The sequence below is a fragment of the Phascolarctos cinereus genome, unplaced genomic scaffold (assembly GCF_003287225.1).
Source record: "Phascolarctos cinereus isolate Bilbo 61053 unplaced genomic scaffold, phaCin_HiC Scaffold_2;HRSCAF=192, whole genome shotgun sequence".
NCBI classification, from domain to species: domain Eukaryota; kingdom Metazoa; phylum Chordata; class Mammalia; order Diprotodontia; family Phascolarctidae; genus Phascolarctos; species Phascolarctos cinereus.
The window spans coordinates 200,853,246-200,873,639 of record NW_027555625.1 but is presented as its reverse complement, the minus strand read 5'-3'; the positions used below and the strand labels follow the sequence as shown (position 1 = coordinate 200,873,639).

The following is a 20,394-nucleotide window of genomic DNA, read 5'->3' as shown; positions in this document are numbered from 1 at the left end:
GACTTCCAGCAAATGTAAAATGTTGAGGGAACTAGCACTTTTAGGGGAGGAAGAAAAAGAACTCGGTAACTGTCAGGGGCACTGTCAGATTATCCTCTTCATTTCTCCTGGCAAAGAAGAAATCAGACAGATCTTATAACGAAGAACTCACAATCTGCTTTCTCATCTTTGGCATGCCATGGCTGGCTCAATCTGTTCAATCCAGAAGCTGCTAAAGGCACAGCCAGAGTTCCCTACCAAACCTACTGAGGGGCCACGTGTTCACAGGGTAGGGGAATCCCTAGAGAGCACTTCCCCTCCAAAGACAAAGCATTAATTAAATATGCAAGTTGTATGACAAGCCGAGTTGTCAGCTTCCTAGTGATGCTGGTTACACTATGCGAACAGCTCGAAACTGGGGCATCCCATCAAATTTTAAAGGAATCCAAACCATGATGAGAAATTCAAGAAAAGGGCAGAGATGTCTAAAAAAACTTACATACCTAGAAAAAGAGGACAATCAGTGTATTCACACAATTCAGGGCCTTGTTTTTACTTGTGTTGTGAAAGGGCAATAATTTATTAGCTTAAACTAAGATCTAGAGCCTTGATTATACGAAAATGCTGAATGAGCAAGAATCAATACTTTCCAAATAGGTGTGAAATTAAAGTATGTTGTTATTCTCTGATAGGTTCTCTGTAGAATTTAGTAGGCTTTAGTTCAAATAAACAGATACAATAAGAGAAGTATAAACAGAGCTCAAATGAATTCATTCCTTCAGAGCATATGCAAATACATACTTATACCTTTATAACCTGTTTACCATACCAAAACAACAGAAAATCCCTGCTTTTCTCCTACGCTCAAAATTGCCTACCTATACAGGATTTAATAACAAAATTAGCTAGATAAACAAAACAATTTTCTAATCTCCAGAGCTACCCTAAAGTGAAATGGGCTGCGCCAGGAGGCAAAGGGTTGCCCTTCGATTAACTCTTTGAATCAAAGGCTAGAACACTATTTGTTAGGTATCCTACTGATAGGATTGTTGTCCAGATAGAGGTTGGACTACATGGCCTTTGACGTCACTTCTGTGATACATATCTGGAAGAGTAAGATTTAGCTAGTAAGCCACAAAGGGTAATGCAAGGATCTGATATGGGCTGGGCACAATTTATCTGGTGTGCCTGAGTTGATATTACTGCAGAGTCCCAACAACTTAAAAGAAAATTTTCCTGTCCTCCCACCTGGGGGGGGGTGTACTTTGTTATGAAACAACCACAGGAAAAATTAGAAAAAAATAGACAAAATCTAGGAACAAAGTAGAGGTCTCTAATGTTGAGAAAATTGCCATATTTTAGCCCAGAAACTTGTCAGGAAGAGAGGCAGCTGAAGGACAGCTCCCTCACTGTTTCTGTAAGCAGTGGACTGCAAAGCAAGGCGTTTATGCCATCAAGGCGACTTACCATCTCAACCAAGGAATGATCACCTTGGGTCCTTCATGATAATTTGGCCCCACGTGTTATTTCTAAAGAGCCCCTAGATAGGGACAAAATACACACAACCTGGGGCTACCATCATCTTCTAACCAGAATCCTCCATGGGTGATCTCTACCATAAATAAGCTTCCTCAAAAAGTCACCTGACAGAGTTCTGGCTTCTCGATGGATGAATCTTGCTATGGCTGCCATAACTGGCCTTCTTCTGTAAGACACCATGAAATATTACACAAAAACAGATCTAATGGACATGTCTCCCTTTCACTGGAAAAGGGAACTGTAGCTGCTCAGATATTATCACACACTAAAAATGTGGGGGGAAAACCCAACCCCCACAGCCTTTTTACTCCTCACCACTGAAGTCCTATCTTGTTGGTTTGTTTGTACCTGACGCCACCGGTTGGGACACTCATTTTACCAAGGCTATCCATAGCTACTCTGAGGCATCTAGGGGGCACAGTGGATAAGAGGGCTGGGTCTGGAGTCAGGAAGATTGGAGTTCAAATCTGGCTTCAGATAGTTATTAAGCTCTATGACTCCGGGCAAATAACCGAAACACAATTTGCCTCAGTTTCCTCATCTGTAAAATGGGAATGATAGCACCTACCTTGCAGGGGTGTTGTGAAGATCAAATGAAATAGTTATTTGTAAAACACTTAGCACAGTGCCTGGTCTACACTAGGCATTATATAAATGTTAGTTTTTGTTACTGTTATTATTATTACTCTACATATTAATCTTAAGAGAGCTATGTAGAACACTGAGTGGTTAAATAACTTGTCCAGGGTTATACAGCTAGTAAGAGTCAAAAGCAAGGCTTGAATGCAGGTCTTCCTGATTCCATCCACTACACTATGCTGCCCTGCAGTTTTATCACTCTAAAAATACAAGTCATGTAAAATTTAAAAAAACCCAAAAAACCTAACATTTCAGCTTCGTAAAACACACAAATACATGCTTATATGAGAGAACAAGAATTTTTTTGGTGGGGCGAAGTACTTACTGTACCATGTGATATTGTCAGAAAACCATTTTTAACGGAGCATTTCCTTTTTTGCCATACTTTTCTGATCCTGTTTTTAAAAAGAACACAAAAAATAGAGTCCCAAATTTAATACAAATAGTGCAAAAATAAAAACAAAATTCTATTTTTGCAAAATACTTGACTCACCCATCACTTTTCTTGTAGAGATTGCCATTCCTTTCAGTCCCATGTTCTTTATTTCCCTGAGGCTGGTGTAAACTATAGGTTGTACTTTGCCGAATTTGTGAATCCTAAAGAATGGTGAAGAAATCATAAATTAATAGGTAATTAGTACCAAAAGAGACCTCAGAGATCATGTACTACAATCCCTTCAACAATTACTATTATTATTATTATTATTATTGTTTTTTTGTGAGGCAATTGGAGTTGAGTGACTTGCCCAGGGTCACACAGCTATTAAGTGTCAAGTATCTGAGGCTGGATTTGAACTCATGTCCTCCTGACTCCAGGGCTGGTACTCTATCCACTTCGCCACCTAGCTAACCCTCAACAATTGTTTTTAACTGAATGGACTCCCTTCCTACAAAAACAAATCACTTTTCCCCCTTACCCCATGACACACCAATTCAGACCAAAGATACATTTTATTTCATGTTCTTTACTAGGAAAGGAAGATGGCAGCGCATTCTGAGACACAGAAGAATTTGTAAGAACTGTTCAACACAACAGGGGATGTGGGGATAATAACAGCACACCCAAACCTTCTGGCCAATAATTGATCTAGATGTCACAGAATGTGGCTTCCTAAGGCTTGTCTGAAGTCCCCGGGGATAAAATTTCATTTAGTTTCTGGTCTCATAGTTTTTTGCCACCCCAGTGCTATAAGTAAAACAGCCCTCAAAATCAACAGCACTCAAGGTAAGTTTATTTTAGGTGACTGAACAAGTGCATTTTAATAATACTGAAGTGCTATCTACTGGGTAAATGGAGAATCTGGGGGGAGGAATTTCACTTTAAACTAGAAATCAAACTTGGATTTCATCTTTCATTTAACAAGGTTTACAACAGCTACTTTAGGGAGTAGGATAGGGAATCAATTTGAGAGGAATATAATGTCAGCCCTGATGCAGAGCTGGCCCAGATGAGAGCAGATGACACAAATTTGCAGTGTCCCCACCCAATCAGCACAATTAAGTGATTTCTTCCTGTTTCAGCATTGCTGATGATTCGGTATCAAGTAAGAGCTCACTACAAAAACACTGCACTTGGGTTCCCCAAATCACTTGTATGCATATAGGATAAAGGCATGGCTAGACAACTGGTCATGTGAGGAAAAAAACTGAGTTTTACTAGATTGCAAGATCAGTATGAATGAACAGTGTGAACTGGCCAACTAGATAAGAAAACAGGGGGAAAAAAAACCAGATGAAATATACCTGAAGGGCTCTTTATGGGCTAACATTCAATATTCAATTTATTTTCTCAAATACAAATTAACACAAAATATACTGACTGTATAAATACCTGAGAGCACCTAGTAAAGGAGGGAACAGAATCACACTGGGTTAATCACAGAAGGTGAGCTCTAGAGGTTTATTTTGAAAATGAAAATACAAATTGGAAGAAAGGAGAGCTGAGGACATTCCAAGGAGGATGAATTAAATGTGTAATGCACAGAGAAATAGGAAGAAGCTGTTGCTAGTAAAATGAAGCTAGATGGAGGTCACAGAAAGGAGTAATAAGGAATTAGATGGGATGGCATAAATAAGCAAGTTGGCACAAGGTCCTGGATGACAGGCTGAGATTGGATTTAATCCAAAAGCACTAAGGAGTCATTGTATGTTTTGAAACAGGCAAGTGTCTAATAATTATGCTGGTTGCTGTATAGAGGGCAGACTGCAGAGGGGAGAGATACGTCTGAAAAGCAGAGAAGAGGCCACTACAAAGCTTAAAGAGGTTGTGTTGAAATAATTGGCAGAATTTGGTAGTTCTACATCTCCTGTATCCCCTGCTCCCCCTGTCCTATTTCTGATTACTCCATACCAAACCCCAAACCGATGGCCTTCTCACTCTCTACATTCTAAGCTCTTACTCTCATACTGACAAATGGAACTGAAGAAATTGCTAAATTCTGGTGACTAGAGACACTACAAATTCATGTCATCTACTCTCCGCTGGGCCTACTCTGCAGCAGAGCTAACATTCTATTCCTCCCTAACTGACTGCCTATGCCACTCCCCAAAGCAGCTGTTCTAGACCATATCTCTCCTCAAGCCTTTCACAGTACTCCTTCCCCTTACCCCCTCAGCCAAAGAGCCTGCATCATAGTTCACCCGGAATATCTGAGGCCATTCCTGAGAGCTCTATCTTCTCCCCTCCACCAAATCTCACATCATTCAAACATGCTCCCCCACTATTTCCTCCTTCACTACTGTCTCCAGTGAAGTGGCCCTTGTCCTTAACAAAGCTGATCCCTCTACATGCATCCTTGATCTCATCCCTTCCCACCGGGATCCCCTCTTCTTCACAACTTTTTCCATATTCATATCCTCTTCACTCACACAAACTAGGTACAGGCCCTGATCATCTCACCCCTGGGCTATTAAAATAGCTTCTGGTTAGTGTTCCTGCCTTAAGTCTCTCCCCCAACCTCAGCCATTCTTCATTCACTTAACTCAGTTAATTCCTGAAAGCAAGGACCATTTTTGCCTTTCGTCGTATCCTTTGCCTCAAAGTAAGCACTAAATACATGCTTGTTGACTACACTGACTAATGGCTTGGATGTGGAGAAGGCAAAAAAGAAAGACGAATGACAAATTGACACGATCAGTTTACCCAGAGAACCAGAAGGGTGGTAGTGCTGATGAAGACAATAACAACTTATATTTCTAATTGTAAGGGCCTTCTTTTTTGATTAGACCTATAATTTCACTGGTATAAGACATTTCTAAAGAGGGGCTACCAATGCTGATCTGAATCTACTCTGTAAATCATACCCTTAGAAGGTTGTTTTGGGCATTGGTTAAATGTCTTACCTATGGATGCACAGCCAGTTTGTGTCAGAAGCAAGACTGGAATTTGGGTCTACCAGATTCAAGCCCAGCTCTCCAGCCACTACACTATGCCTCATCTCATTAGCTGTTATTTCTATACCACTTCAAGCTTTACAGGACGTGTTTTACATGCCAACCCTATAATGTAGGTAGTACAAGTATTATTGCCCCATTATACTGAGAGAAATGATTATTAAATAATCAATTGTTAATATTGGGGAGATTCAAGATTTTTTCCCTTCCTATTGCCTATAATGAGATTGGATTTAACATTTTCCTAGATCTGGTTCAGACTCAGCCCAACTGGAAAAGCCCATAGTGTTTTACTCAGGCTTGGGTTGGGGCTTGATCCTTTGTTTAGACTGTCGAAGCTTGAGGCTTGGGGTGGTCTGGGAGTAAGAGTGACATAATCAAAGTCACACCCTCACTCTCTTATTAGAATAGGTCCACCTCTCATTATATAATATTCATTCTTCTCATTAATTGTTAACCAACTGATTGTTAACAACCAAACAGTTAACTAGTTGATTGCTGCCTGTTGGGAATACCTACTCTTCCAAGGGCATATAAGCACCATGAGACCATCACAATCATCTTTAGTTTACAAGAGAAGGTCAAATGACAATTTTTTATTAATTATTCATTAGCCATAATTAATAAAATGATTAATTAACCAGAAATTATGTTTCTTGAATTTTTTATACATCACAATACTAACGAGGAAGCACTGAGATGCAGAGAGATGAAATAACTTGCCAAAAGTCACCCCGCTAGTAATTGGTGGAGAAAGGATTTAAACACAGGTCTCTTGACTCTGAGTCCAGTACTCTTTCCAGCACACAAAGGGAAAACATGCAAGAGGTAGCTGAGTATAAAGTAGTAATAAGATAAGCTCATTTTGACATGTTAAGGTTGAGAGACATTACACACAGGTATACAAATAATGATATATTAGGTGTAGGTGTACCTGGAGATAAAGGACAAATGGACATTGAATATTCCCCTAAAAAGCATTTTTTAAAACATCCCTTGATTCTATACATGTAAGGTCCTATAACCTTCTGGATATCCTTCAGCCTCAGCAAGAGCCCCCAGTACTGAATCTACAAAACATGCCAACACAGGATGAGCACAAAGAAAAGTCTTCTCTTCATCTTTGAATTTAAATTGTGCTCAAGCAATAACTGTCCTAGACATAAAGTCAGTGAATTTATCAGCTGATGACACAGCCTGAATAAGGAGAATAAAAAGCAGAAAGAAGCATCTCTGTTTCTAAGAAGAGCTTGCCTCGTCGTCATGTCTCTATCAGAAAGGACAAACCTACTTCTTCAAGATATGGGCTTGGCCCTGACTCTCTGGTACCCACCATCTCTGAAAGTGAATATTAGATCGAGACCTATCAAGTACCACTGGGAATAAGTGCACTGGAAGGGGCATGGAAAAATGATGTTCACCTAAGTGAATTTCTGAGAATGCCTAAGAATAAACCTGTCAAAAAGATAAATCAAAGATCTAAGAAGTGAGTCTATTGATTTAATGAAAACCCACACAAAAATAAGTGCTGATATCACATGGCTCAGTACTGCTAAATGTGTACATGCCAAAGATATTACCTGGTACCACTTACAGACCTTCTGAATAGGTCTAAAAAATTTCATTCATCTCAGTGTAGTGATCCCTAAGGACAAGAATTAAGGAGGAAGCCAACATAATTTTTTCTATTTTAAACCTTACATTTATTGAATCAATTAAAAAGTAAGTCACTGAGCTAAGTAAGAGGGGTACAAACAAAGTCTCTGCTTTCAAAGAGCTCCATAGGGATGACAACTTATAAATAATTACACTGAATGAGGTCAAACTATCTTTCTAAATTTTAATTGTTTTAAGTAAGTAGAACAACATCTATGCCACAAAATTCTCAACTTACCTTCCTCCTAATTATTCCTGCTGAAGAGGTCTAATCAAACCTGGAGATATACCAAGATTATCTTCCTTTTCCATGTGATAAAATAAATTGCCACATACTTTCCTTTCCATATTCCTTTATATAGACATTCTATAATTCCATAAGACCCAAATTTTAATTTCCTGACACACAATTCTAGGAAATAGGATCACGAAACAAGGCAACAGTCTCTTTATTTAGGGAGTCCAATAATCTGTTATGGTCAAAGTTATCTTGAGCTCTTCACTGTCTTCATTTATTCTTTCCCCCAAGCAGATCAAAACCATGCAGTGATTAACTTTGAATAAGTCAAGAGACTGATCACCTGTAAGTTTAAAGCAGGGGTTCTTAACCTTGTTTGTGTCATGGACCTGTTAGCAGTCTGGTGATGCATAAAACAAAATACACAGGATCACAAATTATACTGAAATAGAGTTATCATTTTTTTTTTTTTAGCCAATTGGGTTCAAGTCCTCCTGACTTCAGGGCGGGTATTCTATCCACTGCGCCACCTAGCTGTCCCTCAGAGTTATCACCACGGACTCCAGGTTGAGAACCCCTGGTCTTTACAGGGTCTAGCTGAAATGGGCATCTTATTGCATAAAAATGTTTGGGAATTTTATGGCACCTCAGAAAAATCTTACGAAATGCTGTAAATGTTGGCTAGGCATGACACTTTAGGATCATAAATTTTGGAACTGAAAAGGACTTTGGAAATCACATGGTCCAATCCCATCATTTTTATAAAGGACACATACTTATCCAACTTGCAGATGATATAAAGGTGAGGAGAACTAACATAATGGATGACAGAATTCAAAAACATCTACAGAGGATAGAACACAAGGGCAAATCAAATAAGATGAAATGTAACAGTGATAAATGTCAGACACCCCTGCGACCCCTACCCCACACACACACACACACACACACACACACACAGAGTTTTATTTGTTTAGCCTAGGGGCTTTTAACCTTTTTTGTGTGGGTCATGGATCCCTTTGGCAGTCTGGTGATGCCTAGTGAGCTCTTCTCTAAGTAATGATTTAAATGCATAAAATGAAAAGTGCTGAATTACAAAGGAAACCAGTTATTTTGAAATATAGTTATAAAAATATTTTTATTTTTTTGCTTTTTTGGTGAGGCAATCAGGGTTTTAAGTGACTTGCCCAAAGTCACACAGCTAGTAAGTGTCAAGCATCTGAGCCTGGATTTGAATTCAGGTCCTCCTGACTCCAAAGCTGGAGCTCTACCCACTGCGCCACCAAGCTGTCCCTAAAAATATTTTTAAAAAGCAAATTCATGGACTCCAGAGATTTCTGTGGGTATCAGCCACTTCTCATATTACAAAGGGACAGTAATGAGGTACTAAAACCAGTAAGTACAGGGGAATATTCAATGGTATTTAAAAAGCTAATAACAAATCGCCTAGATGGGTTTACTATCCAGTCCTAATCTCTTTCCCAAGCTCCAGCCTCACATTTCCAGTTATCTGGAGGACATTTCAACCTTGATGTCTTGTAGGTATCTCAAACTCAAAATGTTCAAAATGGACTGTTGTCTATCCCATTATTGCCACTTAGGCCTTCATCACCTCTTACTTGGACCAACAGCTTCTTTATTGGTTCCCTGACTTGGGCTCGCCCTGCTGTAACCCATCTTCCACTCAACAGCCAAAATGATTTTCCTAATAAATTTCATTGATTTCCTATTGTTTCTAGTATCAAATAGAAAGTCCTCTGATTGGCATTTAAAGCTCTTCTTAATCTAGCTTCATCCAGTATTCTTATACACAACTCCACTTTACACCAGCCACGTCAGAGCCATCAATCATGGCTGCATGTCAGGTATATTCTTGTTCAATCTGTTTTACATAGTCCAAACAATGAGGGGTGAAATAGGAAAAATAACCAAAAGGAATCAGTCTAAAAAACAATAATACAAGCTAAGTTTACTTTGTGATTAGAGGTAGAGAGATGGGAAAATTCAACTTGCTAGTCAGGAAGCTCATTTTAAAATCTGTAACATTTATCTTCCAAACAATTGCATATCACCCACAGCTTGCATTATCAACTATTTTCAATTGCTAGAGCACTAAAAAGCAATTTAAGGTACAATTTCCAAAACCACCATCCCCAACAACAGTGGGGCTGAAAGGTTTAATATTGACATGTAGCCAGTCGGAAAAGGAGGCAGACAGCTGTAGAAAAAAATATTTATTTGACTACCTATGTGCTCACTAGGGCAGATGGAGTAGGGGGAAAAATTTAAAAATAAACACGAAGATAGGGTGAATGTGCTGGTAAATTTTTTATGCTTCTCTGCAAAGCTGGAAATAGCAAGCAATGTGAAAACAGTCCCATGCTCCCAAACCTCCTAACAGTACTCAAGCAAAGCAAACACAGACCTTGCACTGTGCCCAGAGGGCTGATAAACTTTTGAGTTGGCTCTGCCTTGGCTTTTTTTTTTTTTAAACTTGGTGCTTTTCTTAGCTGTGCTCAGTCTCCCATCCAAAAACAAAAGCTTCTCTCACCCATCCTAGTAACTCACTGAACAGCCACTCTGGGATGCTAGAGGTTTCTTCCTGGCCTCAACACTTCATTTTCAATGTACACTTTTGTCTTCATTTTTCCCACATCCCAAAGCCTTTGGCTTTGTTTTTTCCCTGCTTATCTCTGGTGTTTGGAACTGTCACAGTACAATAACCTATATTTTGTAGGTTGTAAGGAAACCTGTGTGTGTGTGTGTGTGTGTGTGTGTGTGTGTGTGTCTGTCTGTCTGTCTGTCTGTCTAATACTTCCACAACCATTTATTAGATGCTTACTATATGCACTACACTGTGCTATGGTCTGGAGGAGATGCAAAGATGAATAAGACACGACAACTGTCATCAAGGAATTTACAATCTAGTACGAGTCATGAGACACGGAATGAGATAAGTAAAACAAAAATTAGAATGTGTTAATGAGAAGAGAAGAGAGATAAATCACTTCCAAATAGTTCAAGATAGGTTTCATGGAGAATAATGGCTAACATTTATAGAGAGCTTGAAGGTATACAAAGTACTTGAATATGCTATCTCATATGACTTGAGAAGGTTAGGATTGGAGCTAGGTCTTGAAAGATGAGGAATTCAACAGGCTTTGACAGAGGCAGAAGATGAAGGAAAGAAAGCCTGAATTGTGTTTAGAGAATGGTAAATCTACTGTTCAGTCCACCTAGAACAGTGGTATCAAGGGCCACTAAAATCATACCTAAGGATCTATGGGGACAGCACATTGACTTAGTTTTTAAATGCATTGTAATTTATATTTTATTGTGTTTTTAATTATCTTGTTAAATATTTCCCAATTACATTTTAATTTGGTTAGGGCCACACTTAAGGAGTTTATGTTTGACACCTTTGGCCTGGAGCCAGGGTATACAGTTTGAGGTGATGCTACAAAGATAGGTTAGAAGTCAAGCTGTGAAGGGCACTGTAGAGAGGAACTTGGAAAATTTTTTGATCAAGGAGGTGACCTAATAAAAACTGTTTTAGAATTGTTTAGCTTGACAAATGTTTAGGTTAATATGGGAGCGTTATGAAAGACAGGGTTAGGAAAGGCGGGTTGGGGTGGTGAAGGGGCTAGGAGAATGTACCAATAACCTGGGCACAAGGAGGTAAGAGCCTAAACAGGATGGTAGCAGTAGGAGTGGAAAGGAAAGAATGCATTTCAGGTGTGGTTTTGGCACTCCTCCCAAATTAAAAAAAAAAAAAAGAAAGAAAGAAACCTACACTCATAGCTAAATTTCCCATACAAGCAATGTGAGGAGGGAGACGGTGCAAATATAAATAAATGGGAGCAGAATGTGACATCACCACTAAAACCATTCATGAGACATCAGTATGTGGGGCACGAGAGCTAGAAGGCAAAACCTTAAGAGCTATGTCCCTGAAGCCCAATCTCCTTGAGTAATGTTCCACAGAGGGCCCCAAAGTACTAACACACTGAACCAAACAAGACTAATAAGCACAACCCAGCCTCTCTTTTAAATAGTCACTGAAAACAATTCACAGAGGAATTTGCACTGTAGAAAGACTGATCACCAAGACAAAAATACACATTAACTCATTCACAAAAACACAGCTCTTCCTGTGAATGTTTACAACGACAGCTCCTCGGTGGACTGAAACCTGGAAAATACACATTTCCATACACAATGGACAAAAAAATCCAGGAAACTTCACTAAGTAGCTAAACCAAGGAACTGGATTTAATTTATTTTCAACATCAGAAGGAAAATGGCAGTGTTCCAGGCTGCATTTTGAGTAGGTAACTTAAAATGACAAATTATGAGCTCTGGAAGTTCCTGGTGGCAAAAGGGACATCAATTTCACTGCTTATGGTGAAAAGTGGGAAAACCAAGAGTCTCTGTCCTCTATTCAAGATATGTGGATATAAAAGGAAATAAAGAGTCACAAATTTAAGCTACTTCTACCCAATAAAATAGTTAGGGGAGAAAAATCCAGTTTCTTGATGTTCAAGAAAGGAACATGCAAAGTACTTCAATTTATAGAATTCTAAACTACTTACTCTCCTAGACTTCGGTCACAAAAGGCAAATGCATTATCAGGAGAAAAAAATAATAATATTCAGTTATAGGACAAGAATGTAAAACAAAAGATATTAATGCTGAGCTTTATGTTACTACTAAATTAATTACTAGCATATTAACACGAACCTATTTTCTAACAACCATTAGGCACATCTTAAAACAATTCTGATAGTGTAAAGCAAATAGATATATAAAGTTAAAGAATAGCATACTCTTGAAAAGGTGATAGCTTAATGATACCGCACTGGGCTTTATCACAAAAAGTACAAGTCCAGCTAGTACAAGTCCTGAGTTTTGGTATGTTAACATTCAATGATATCACTTTTCACAGGAAATAACAGCTGGAAAGGACCTTAGAACAAGGCCCTCACTTGACAGTTAGGGAAAATAAAGCATAGAAAAATTAAATGACTTGTCTAAGCTTAATGCCAGGAATAAAATGCCAAACCCTAAGCTTAATAGTCTTTCTACCATCCCATGACACCTCCCCTTTAAATGTATTGTTTAGGAGAGACTACAGGTTTCCAGCCATTCTGACTTCTGCCTTGGAAGACACAAATCTGTTTTAAAACCCTTTTTATATTATGTGTTTATATTTCCTATGTGTATAAGGAGAATAAAGATGAAACTACTAACATTTCAGGCCAGAAAATAATCAGCATAAATAAAAAGCCTTTTCCTTGTGTTACAGAAAAGCGAAGTCACCAAGAACAATTCTGGGGCCCACTCCCCATGCAGGTGATACCCAGAAGAGATTTTACAAGATAGTACTAAAGCCATGTCTCAAAGATGGTAAACAGACAAGTCTTACTAGCTTTTTTTTTTCACACTGGACTAAAACTTGGAGTAAACTGAAAGAGCAAACCAGTAATTTTGGTACTGTGCAGCCAAAGACTTGGTGTGCTAACAATCAGGACCTTAAACAGCAGCAGAACTTGATTTTACAATGCTGTTTTAAGAATCCTAGGCTGGTAGAGCTAGGAGGCTGCCTCAAGCTTACCCATTCTAACCTCCTCCAATTTACAGGTGAGAAAACGGAGGCATCAAGAGGGTCAAGGGCCCAATATGCTTAGGTGGTAAATAGCAGAACTAGGATGTGAATCCAGGTTCAATGACCCCAAACCCAGGGATCTTTTCACGTCTATACCACAGTTTCTCAAAGCTATTTAGAAACAAAACAAGAGAACCATAGAGACTACAAAATTAAATCCCCTCACCTCTTTTTGTTCAACCTGGAGTGCTGATTTTAAAATATCTCGTAGCTGTATTAACTGTTTCCTTTCTTCATCCTGGGCCTGTTTGATCTAAATTAGATGGAAAAGGCAAAACCTGGGTTAAAATGAAGAAAGGCAAAAGCCTACAGATCATTATACAAGAAAATTTATTCTTTAATTAGTTAAGATATCCCAAACAACCAAAACAAGGATAGGCAATAAATAGGAATATGAAAGAACTGACAACAATGCTAAGTGGTACTAGAAGAAAATCGCTCAATACAAACAGCATAGCTTTGAAAATAATGTGCTGAATTTATGACATATTCTAAGAAGAAAAAAAGTGAGCTGTATTGAATAGAAATGTGCTATTTCACACGTTATTTTTCGTGTTCTATATTGTATATGGAAATACTCATTTTTTTGTTCAACCCAGACTAATATACAAATAAATTTAAAAAGGGGTTTCTGATTGAACAGTATGGCAACTCAAGAAGGCAGAGTGATAATACTTGAAGTAAAAACATTTCTTTAATAATAAAAACCATTTAAAAACAAGTGTGGGAGGTCACATCTTACTATGTGAAGATCTGTTGAAAGAGTTTCAATGGAGGGTTTGAGGGTTTCAACAGCTTTCAGTCCATCCTGGAAGAAACTTGAAAAAAAAAAAAGACTGATTCACAAGGGAAAAGACAATTTAGTTGGATTTTCAAGGTTAATACAGAAAGGAAAGGAGAAAAAAACCTACCTTAATAGGAAAGGGGCTAAGGTTCTTATAATTACAAGGGAATAAAAAAGATGAAAAGGATCTCAAAAGTTTGAGCAAATGAGAATTAAGTGGCACTTGCAAAATTAGGTTAGGCAAACAAAATCTATTTTCCTGATTTGGAGGAGCTACATCCATTAAGCTTGAAGAGAAAATGGTCTATGCATTTTATTATAATTATTAATATAATATTAACATATTATATATTATTATTATACACCTAAAATGTCTTCTCCACCTGCAACACACAATGGGAAATATGACTCTACAGAAAAAGTAGCTGTGAAGGTTAATAACCAGAGGCTTCTGGTCGGTTGATCCGACACGAAAGAACATAAACCCAAAAAGTATGACTAGAAGGAAAAAGAGGAAGAACTAGGAGACAGGGGAAGGGCTACCAAGTTGAGCCAAAGGAAACAGGAAACTCAGGCTCAGAAAACACTCTAATGTCCAAGTATATTAACCATCTTAAAAAAAAACAACCCAGAAATAATGCTCATAGGTACAGCAATTACAATGAATAGCTCATGAAAAACAAATGTAAACATCTAGGAGTAGGCTATTAAAAATAACAACATGAATTTCTCTCCACCAATGTCCTCTTGCCAATGCTTCATCATGGCATAGAGGTGACACTGAGTTCTCTAAGATGGTGCTAATGGTACACAAACTCTGACACACTCTACATCAAAGCAAAAGAGTACCATCTTGACACGGACTAGCACGTGTATAGTCAGAGGAAAGGCCTCATGACCAAGCTAGCTCGAGGGTGATGAATTTTTGGTCATGCTCACTTACAAGAGCCATATACTAAGGAAGAGGTGGATGGAAGTACTAATCTGCCCCACTGGAAGTAGTCTTCAAGACCAAACAAAATCACAGACCCTTCAACCCTTCAAACGGTAAAGTATTTAAGTGTTATGTTAAAGTGGTGAGAGTACTGGACTCAGAGACAGGAGTTGTTGTTCAGTAGTGTCTGACTCTTTGTGATCCCATTTGGGGTTTCCAAGCAAAGATACTGGAGTGGTTTGCCATTCCTCCAGCTCATTTTACAGATAAGGAAACTAAGGCAAACAGGGTCAAGTGACTTGCCCAGGGTCACATAGCTAGTAAGTGTTTGAGGCCAGATTTGAACTCAGGAAGATAAGTCTTCCTGACTCTAGGCCAAGCACTCTATCTATTACACCACCTAGCTGCCCTCAAAGCCAGGAGACAGGGGTTCAATTCTAGGCTCTGACACTATGAGGACCCAGGACAGATCACTCTAATCCACCTTTGACACAATTTTCTCATTTGTAAAATAGAAATAATAAATCTTTATTACCTGGTTCAAAAGCGTGTTGTGAGAAAAGCAATTTGCAAACTACAACAGGAGGAAGACAATGTTCAGAAGTAGGTGGTGATAGTGGAGATGGTGGTGGTCAGAAGTATGTAGTGATGGTGGAGATGGTGGTGGTCAAAAATATTTTAACCAAAGTTAAGCTACTCAGCATTGGTTCTAAAAAAAAAAATCTGTGCATATCAACTGAAGGGACCAAAAGAAGAAGAATCTTACACAAATTGTTTCTTTATTGGCTCTTGGGGAAACTGTCTTCCAAAGAGGATCTCAGGCATAAGCATTTTTGTGCAGAAGACGTGTATTTCTTTATACTTCCTAACCCTGAATCCAGATACCTCCCTCCACAAATCAGGCACACAAATATATGAGGTTGTGAAAACAAAGAAGCTCAGGAAGGAGAAAAGGAAAAAGAAAATACAGGCTGTGAGTTATAAGCAATCAGCAGCTAATAATTAAAGGCCACAGAGATCAGGCTACTATAAACCTCTCATGTTAATCTTGAGGACTAGAATGTCAAAGGTGCCTAAGTTGGAAAGTGTGTTTCACCCTTTGGCTAGAAGTTCCAAGTTTAAGGGAATTATGGGTATGAGTTAATAACTAACCAATAATAGACCAATTTCAACCTCTGGTAACCCCAGTGCAGAAATATCCCTGGGGAAAGTAGAGCTCCAAGAATCTTTGCAACCTAGCAACCCTCTTGATAGTGAGAAAGTCCTACAAGAATATTATTTGGTAGAGTTAAGTTAAAGTCACTTCCTCAGAATGTTTGTTTTTCTAAAGATGTACTCACTGGAAAAAAAAAAGATGTACTCACTGCCAGAATCAGAAACAAATAGCTTGAGAAAATAATAATTATTAATATTACTTAATAAATATTAATAAAAATAATTATTATAGCAGCAGCTAACACTTAGTACTTACAATGTGCTAAGCACTTCTCAATTACTACCTCATTTGATACTGACAACAACTCTGTGAGGTAGATGTTATCATTTATCCCAGTTTTATAGTTGAGGAAACTGAGGCAGAGATTAAGTGACTTGCCCAAGAACACACAGCTCAATCTGGATTTCAACATCCAGTCTTCTTAACTCCACCACTGTGCCACCTTGCTGTTTCCATTAACAAAGTCATCAGAATGTAGCCTTGATTTTGAATCCCAACTCTTAATACTTACTAGTTATGTAAATACCACTTTCTGCATGATCCTGTCCCTCTACACCAGCTAGTACCTTCTACTTTCCCCCCAAAATTACCTTGGATTTACTTTGTATATGTTTATACATATACCTATTCTTTCCCCCAACAGATTATAAATTCCTTGAGTGACGGTTTATTTCATGTTTGTCTTATTATCCCCAGAGCCTAACACAATCTTTGACACACAGAAGAGACTAAATAAATGCTTATTAATATGTGAAAATTAATACAAGACCAAGTCACTATAACTTTGGTGAATTTCAATTTTATTATCTACAAAATGGAGGTGACCACCAGTTCCTGGTGTGTGCTTACAAAAAGTGTGCTGAACTGAATCATCATTGCCACTCAGAAGTGCCAAGTGTTGTCCAAGCTTCTGGTGGGCTAAACTATTGGTATTATAATCTTTCATCCAAAGAAATATTGCCTTTAACAAACATCATAAACACTAGGTTTTTTTTCTACTCTAAATAGTTCCTGGCCTCCTGAATCAAGTTCTTAGTTCTTCCATTTTTTTGTGTCCTCGGGGTTAATTCTCAAATTTTCCTGAAAATCTATTGCCTCTAAGTAGTTAATTCCTTTTTATTAAAAAAAATTATCACCCATAATTCTAGATTTCTTGAGAAAGCAGACATCCAAACTTTATTAGCAAAGGCCACTGAGTTATATAGTCTAGGATGGTCTGAATATAATTTGGAAGTGTCCCTAAAGACAAAAAAGAGACTATAAATAATGATGATGATGATACTTTACTACTGCTCAGAGCAGAATATCTTCTTCTCAATCTAGCTCTACCCAGTACCTACATTTAAGATTGATATCACATTTATGCACATAAGAAAGGAAGTGCTAAGGGTCACCTTTCTTCTTTTGTAGGATCATTAGGCCCTCTATATTTTGTTTTAAAAGAACAAAAATGTTCAATTCCTGTAGGTGACTTTGGAGAGCATAATGAATACATATGTACACACACACATATATATGTATATGTATATATATACACACACATATATATGTATATGCATATATATGTATGTATATTCAGACAGTGTGAGGTCTATCTTTTTAAAAGGTCAGTGAACTTATACTGTACTAAAGTATTTCACCAATGCCTCATCGTGGCACAGAGACTTAGACCAGGAGTGGGGAACCTGTGGCCTTGAGGCCACATGTGGCCCTTTAGGTCCTTGGGTGCAGCCTTCTGACTGGGTCCAAGTTTTATAGAACAAATCCTTTTATTAAGGGGATTTGTTTTGTGAAGTTTGGATTCCATCAAAGGGCCACACTTGAGGATCTAGACACCACATGTGGCCTCAGGGCTGCAGGTTCCCCACCCCTGACTTAGACTCTCAAAAGCAATGCCAGCTCTGTCGGGTCCTAGAAGGTTGGAAAAGCTTCAAGAGAGGTCAATTGGACAGTGTAGTTAATTGTGGACATGGAGTCAGGAAGACCAGAATTCAAATCTGGCCTCAGACACCTATTACTGTGTTACCCTATTGCCTCAGTTTCATTATCTATAATACTGGTATAATTATTATCTTACCTCCCAGAGTTATTGTGAGGATAAATTGAGATAACATTTGTAAAGTGCTTTGCAAACCTTAAAAGTACTATGTAAATGCTAGCTATTATTGTTATTACTTGTAAGTCTGGCAAAGGTCTACACGTGCTGATCAATCTAGCTAATAAGTTCAGAAAGGTTCATCATTAGGAGGCCAACCACTACAAAAACAAACAAACAAAAAAGAACTTCCCCCCCCCCCAGGAATTAGGAGGCCAACCACTACAAAACAAACAAACAAAAAAGAACTTCCCCCCCCCAGGAACTCATAAAGGTATGAAGAGGGCTGTAATCTACCTCAATGGAACAAATACTCACACTGATAAAGTAATTTACCCATTTAAAAAAAATATTGAAGTAAAATTATGCCCATAAAAGGTCAACTTTCTCTTTCAACTGACAAAAAAAAAAAAGCTGTGTTGCTACCCAACTGACCAATCTGGCAAATAAAAAAATAGGAAAACTCAGAATAACCACTAAGAAATAAAATAGTAACAATGAAGAGATTCACTTCCTAAATTTCCCCCATGCAAGGGGAAAAAAATGAAGAAGTATAACGGCAGTTACCCTGAAGCTAAAAGTACAGTTTCATGTGAAATTGTTTTCCTTTAAATGTGCTCCAGGGTGCTAATGTTTTCTATGCTCAGGTTAGCTTGTTTCTCAAGCTTGAAGTTCCCCACCGAAGCAAAATCACTTCTCACTCATCACACCTCTTTGTGCTATTTAACCTTGATTGAATTTTAGAAATGGAAAAACTTAGAAAAAGCAAATATCAAGCTCTCATGCTTTTTACATGCAATCGAGTATGCTAGTCACACTGACTGTGGCAGATTTCATAAGACAGTAGCTTAAAAACTTTAATCTAATGTCACACCATTAGTGCTATCATCATTTAATATTTAATAAACACTAAAGCAACATAAATTCACTTATCCAAGCAAAACATTTATCCCCAAAAATAAAGAAAACATAAAAATACCATACAAAGATAACAAGGCAAAATATAATTCTGAATGAGGGCCATAATTTAGTAGATTTCTTTTCCATATTGAAATACCCACAGCAGCCATGAAAAAAAGATACGGTTAAAGTATAATCAGAAGAAACACTTACTTGCACTGTGCATGAAAATATTTGATCAAGTTCTGAAGTAAATCAACTCCTTTTTTAATCTTGATTTCATTAACCTTTAGTAAGTACTGTTAAAAAAAAAAGAACAATTCACAAGAATAAGCAGGCAACTAAAAAGCAAACTGTATTAGTAATATAAGACCAACTAGAGTCTAATTTCCATAATGGTAGGAATCATGTCTTTTATTCATTTTTTATCTCCTCCAAATGTGAATCATGCAATTAGACCTAAATAAAATTTTCTTTTGTAATTTTAAATGAATTAATCAATTCTGTATCAGGACATTTAATTCAATTCAAACAGTCATTGAGTCCCTATACCATGTGCTATGAATTATGTGAAGGTACACTGAAGAAAGTTAAAGGCTGTGAGTGACTACACTAGAGATGCATGAGAGGATGCATGATACAGTTGAAACAGGATGGCTTTTAAGTCAGGAGAAGTGGGTACAATCCCAGCCTTGCTGCTTACTAGGTGTGTGGATCATGGGCAAAGCCACTTCTTTCTAAATAAAAATTTCCTCATGCAGAAAATGAGAATAACACTCGTACTACCTACCTCATAAGGTTATTGCAGAGAAAATGCTATGTAAATGTCAGCTAGGTGGCACACTGGAGAGTGCATTAGACTTGGAGTCAGGAAGACCTGAGTTCAAATCTTGCACTAGCTGTGTAACCCTTGGCAAGTCACTTAACTTCTCTCAGGTTTCCTCATCTGTAAAATGAGAATAATAAGAACATCCACCTCCCAAGATTGTTGTGAGGATCAAATGAGATAATATTTGTAGGCACTTTGCTACATAAATGGTAGCTATTATTATTATGTCACTGCTACAGAAGCATATGCTATTACGTATATTAAACACAGAATCAAAGCAGTGATTTGCAATCTTTGAGAACATGATATTTTATCGTAACCTATCTGATTCCATGACAGTCCTCTGCCCTTAGCAAACCAAAGAATTTTTGTTTAAATCACCTGAGTGAATTTTTAGGGAAAACATTGCAAAGGCTGCTTCAACAACCTGAGTCACTAGGGCTGTCAGAAAACAAAAACAAAAACAAAACACTAGGCTTGGGAATCAATGACCTAATCCAGCCAGGACAATAAAATGTCCATTCATT

The 20,394-nt window shown here is 37.9% G+C and overlaps 1 protein-coding gene across 5 annotated transcripts in view; it reads right to left on the bottom strand.

The window, feature by feature from the left end:
• The window catches only part of ASAP2 (ArfGAP with SH3 domain, ankyrin repeat and PH domain 2), a 254,664-nt gene that overhangs the window by 89,077 nt on the left and 145,193 nt on the right, over nucleotides 1-20,394 (bottom strand). For all 5 annotated transcript variants that reach the window (XM_020992602.2, XM_078149760.1, XM_020992604.2 and 2 more), the window contains exons 8-12: nucleotides 19,252-19,337; nucleotides 13,852-13,927; nucleotides 13,276-13,362; nucleotides 2,651-2,754; nucleotides 2,483-2,552 (exon numbers count right to left, since the gene is read on the bottom strand). In XM_020992602.2, the coding sequence (XP_020848261.1) occupies nucleotides 2,483-2,552; nucleotides 2,651-2,754; nucleotides 13,276-13,362; nucleotides 13,852-13,927; nucleotides 19,252-19,337 (423 nt within the window). The remainder of the gene's footprint in view (nucleotides 1-2,482; nucleotides 2,553-2,650; nucleotides 2,755-13,275; nucleotides 13,363-13,851; nucleotides 13,928-19,251; nucleotides 19,338-20,394) is intronic.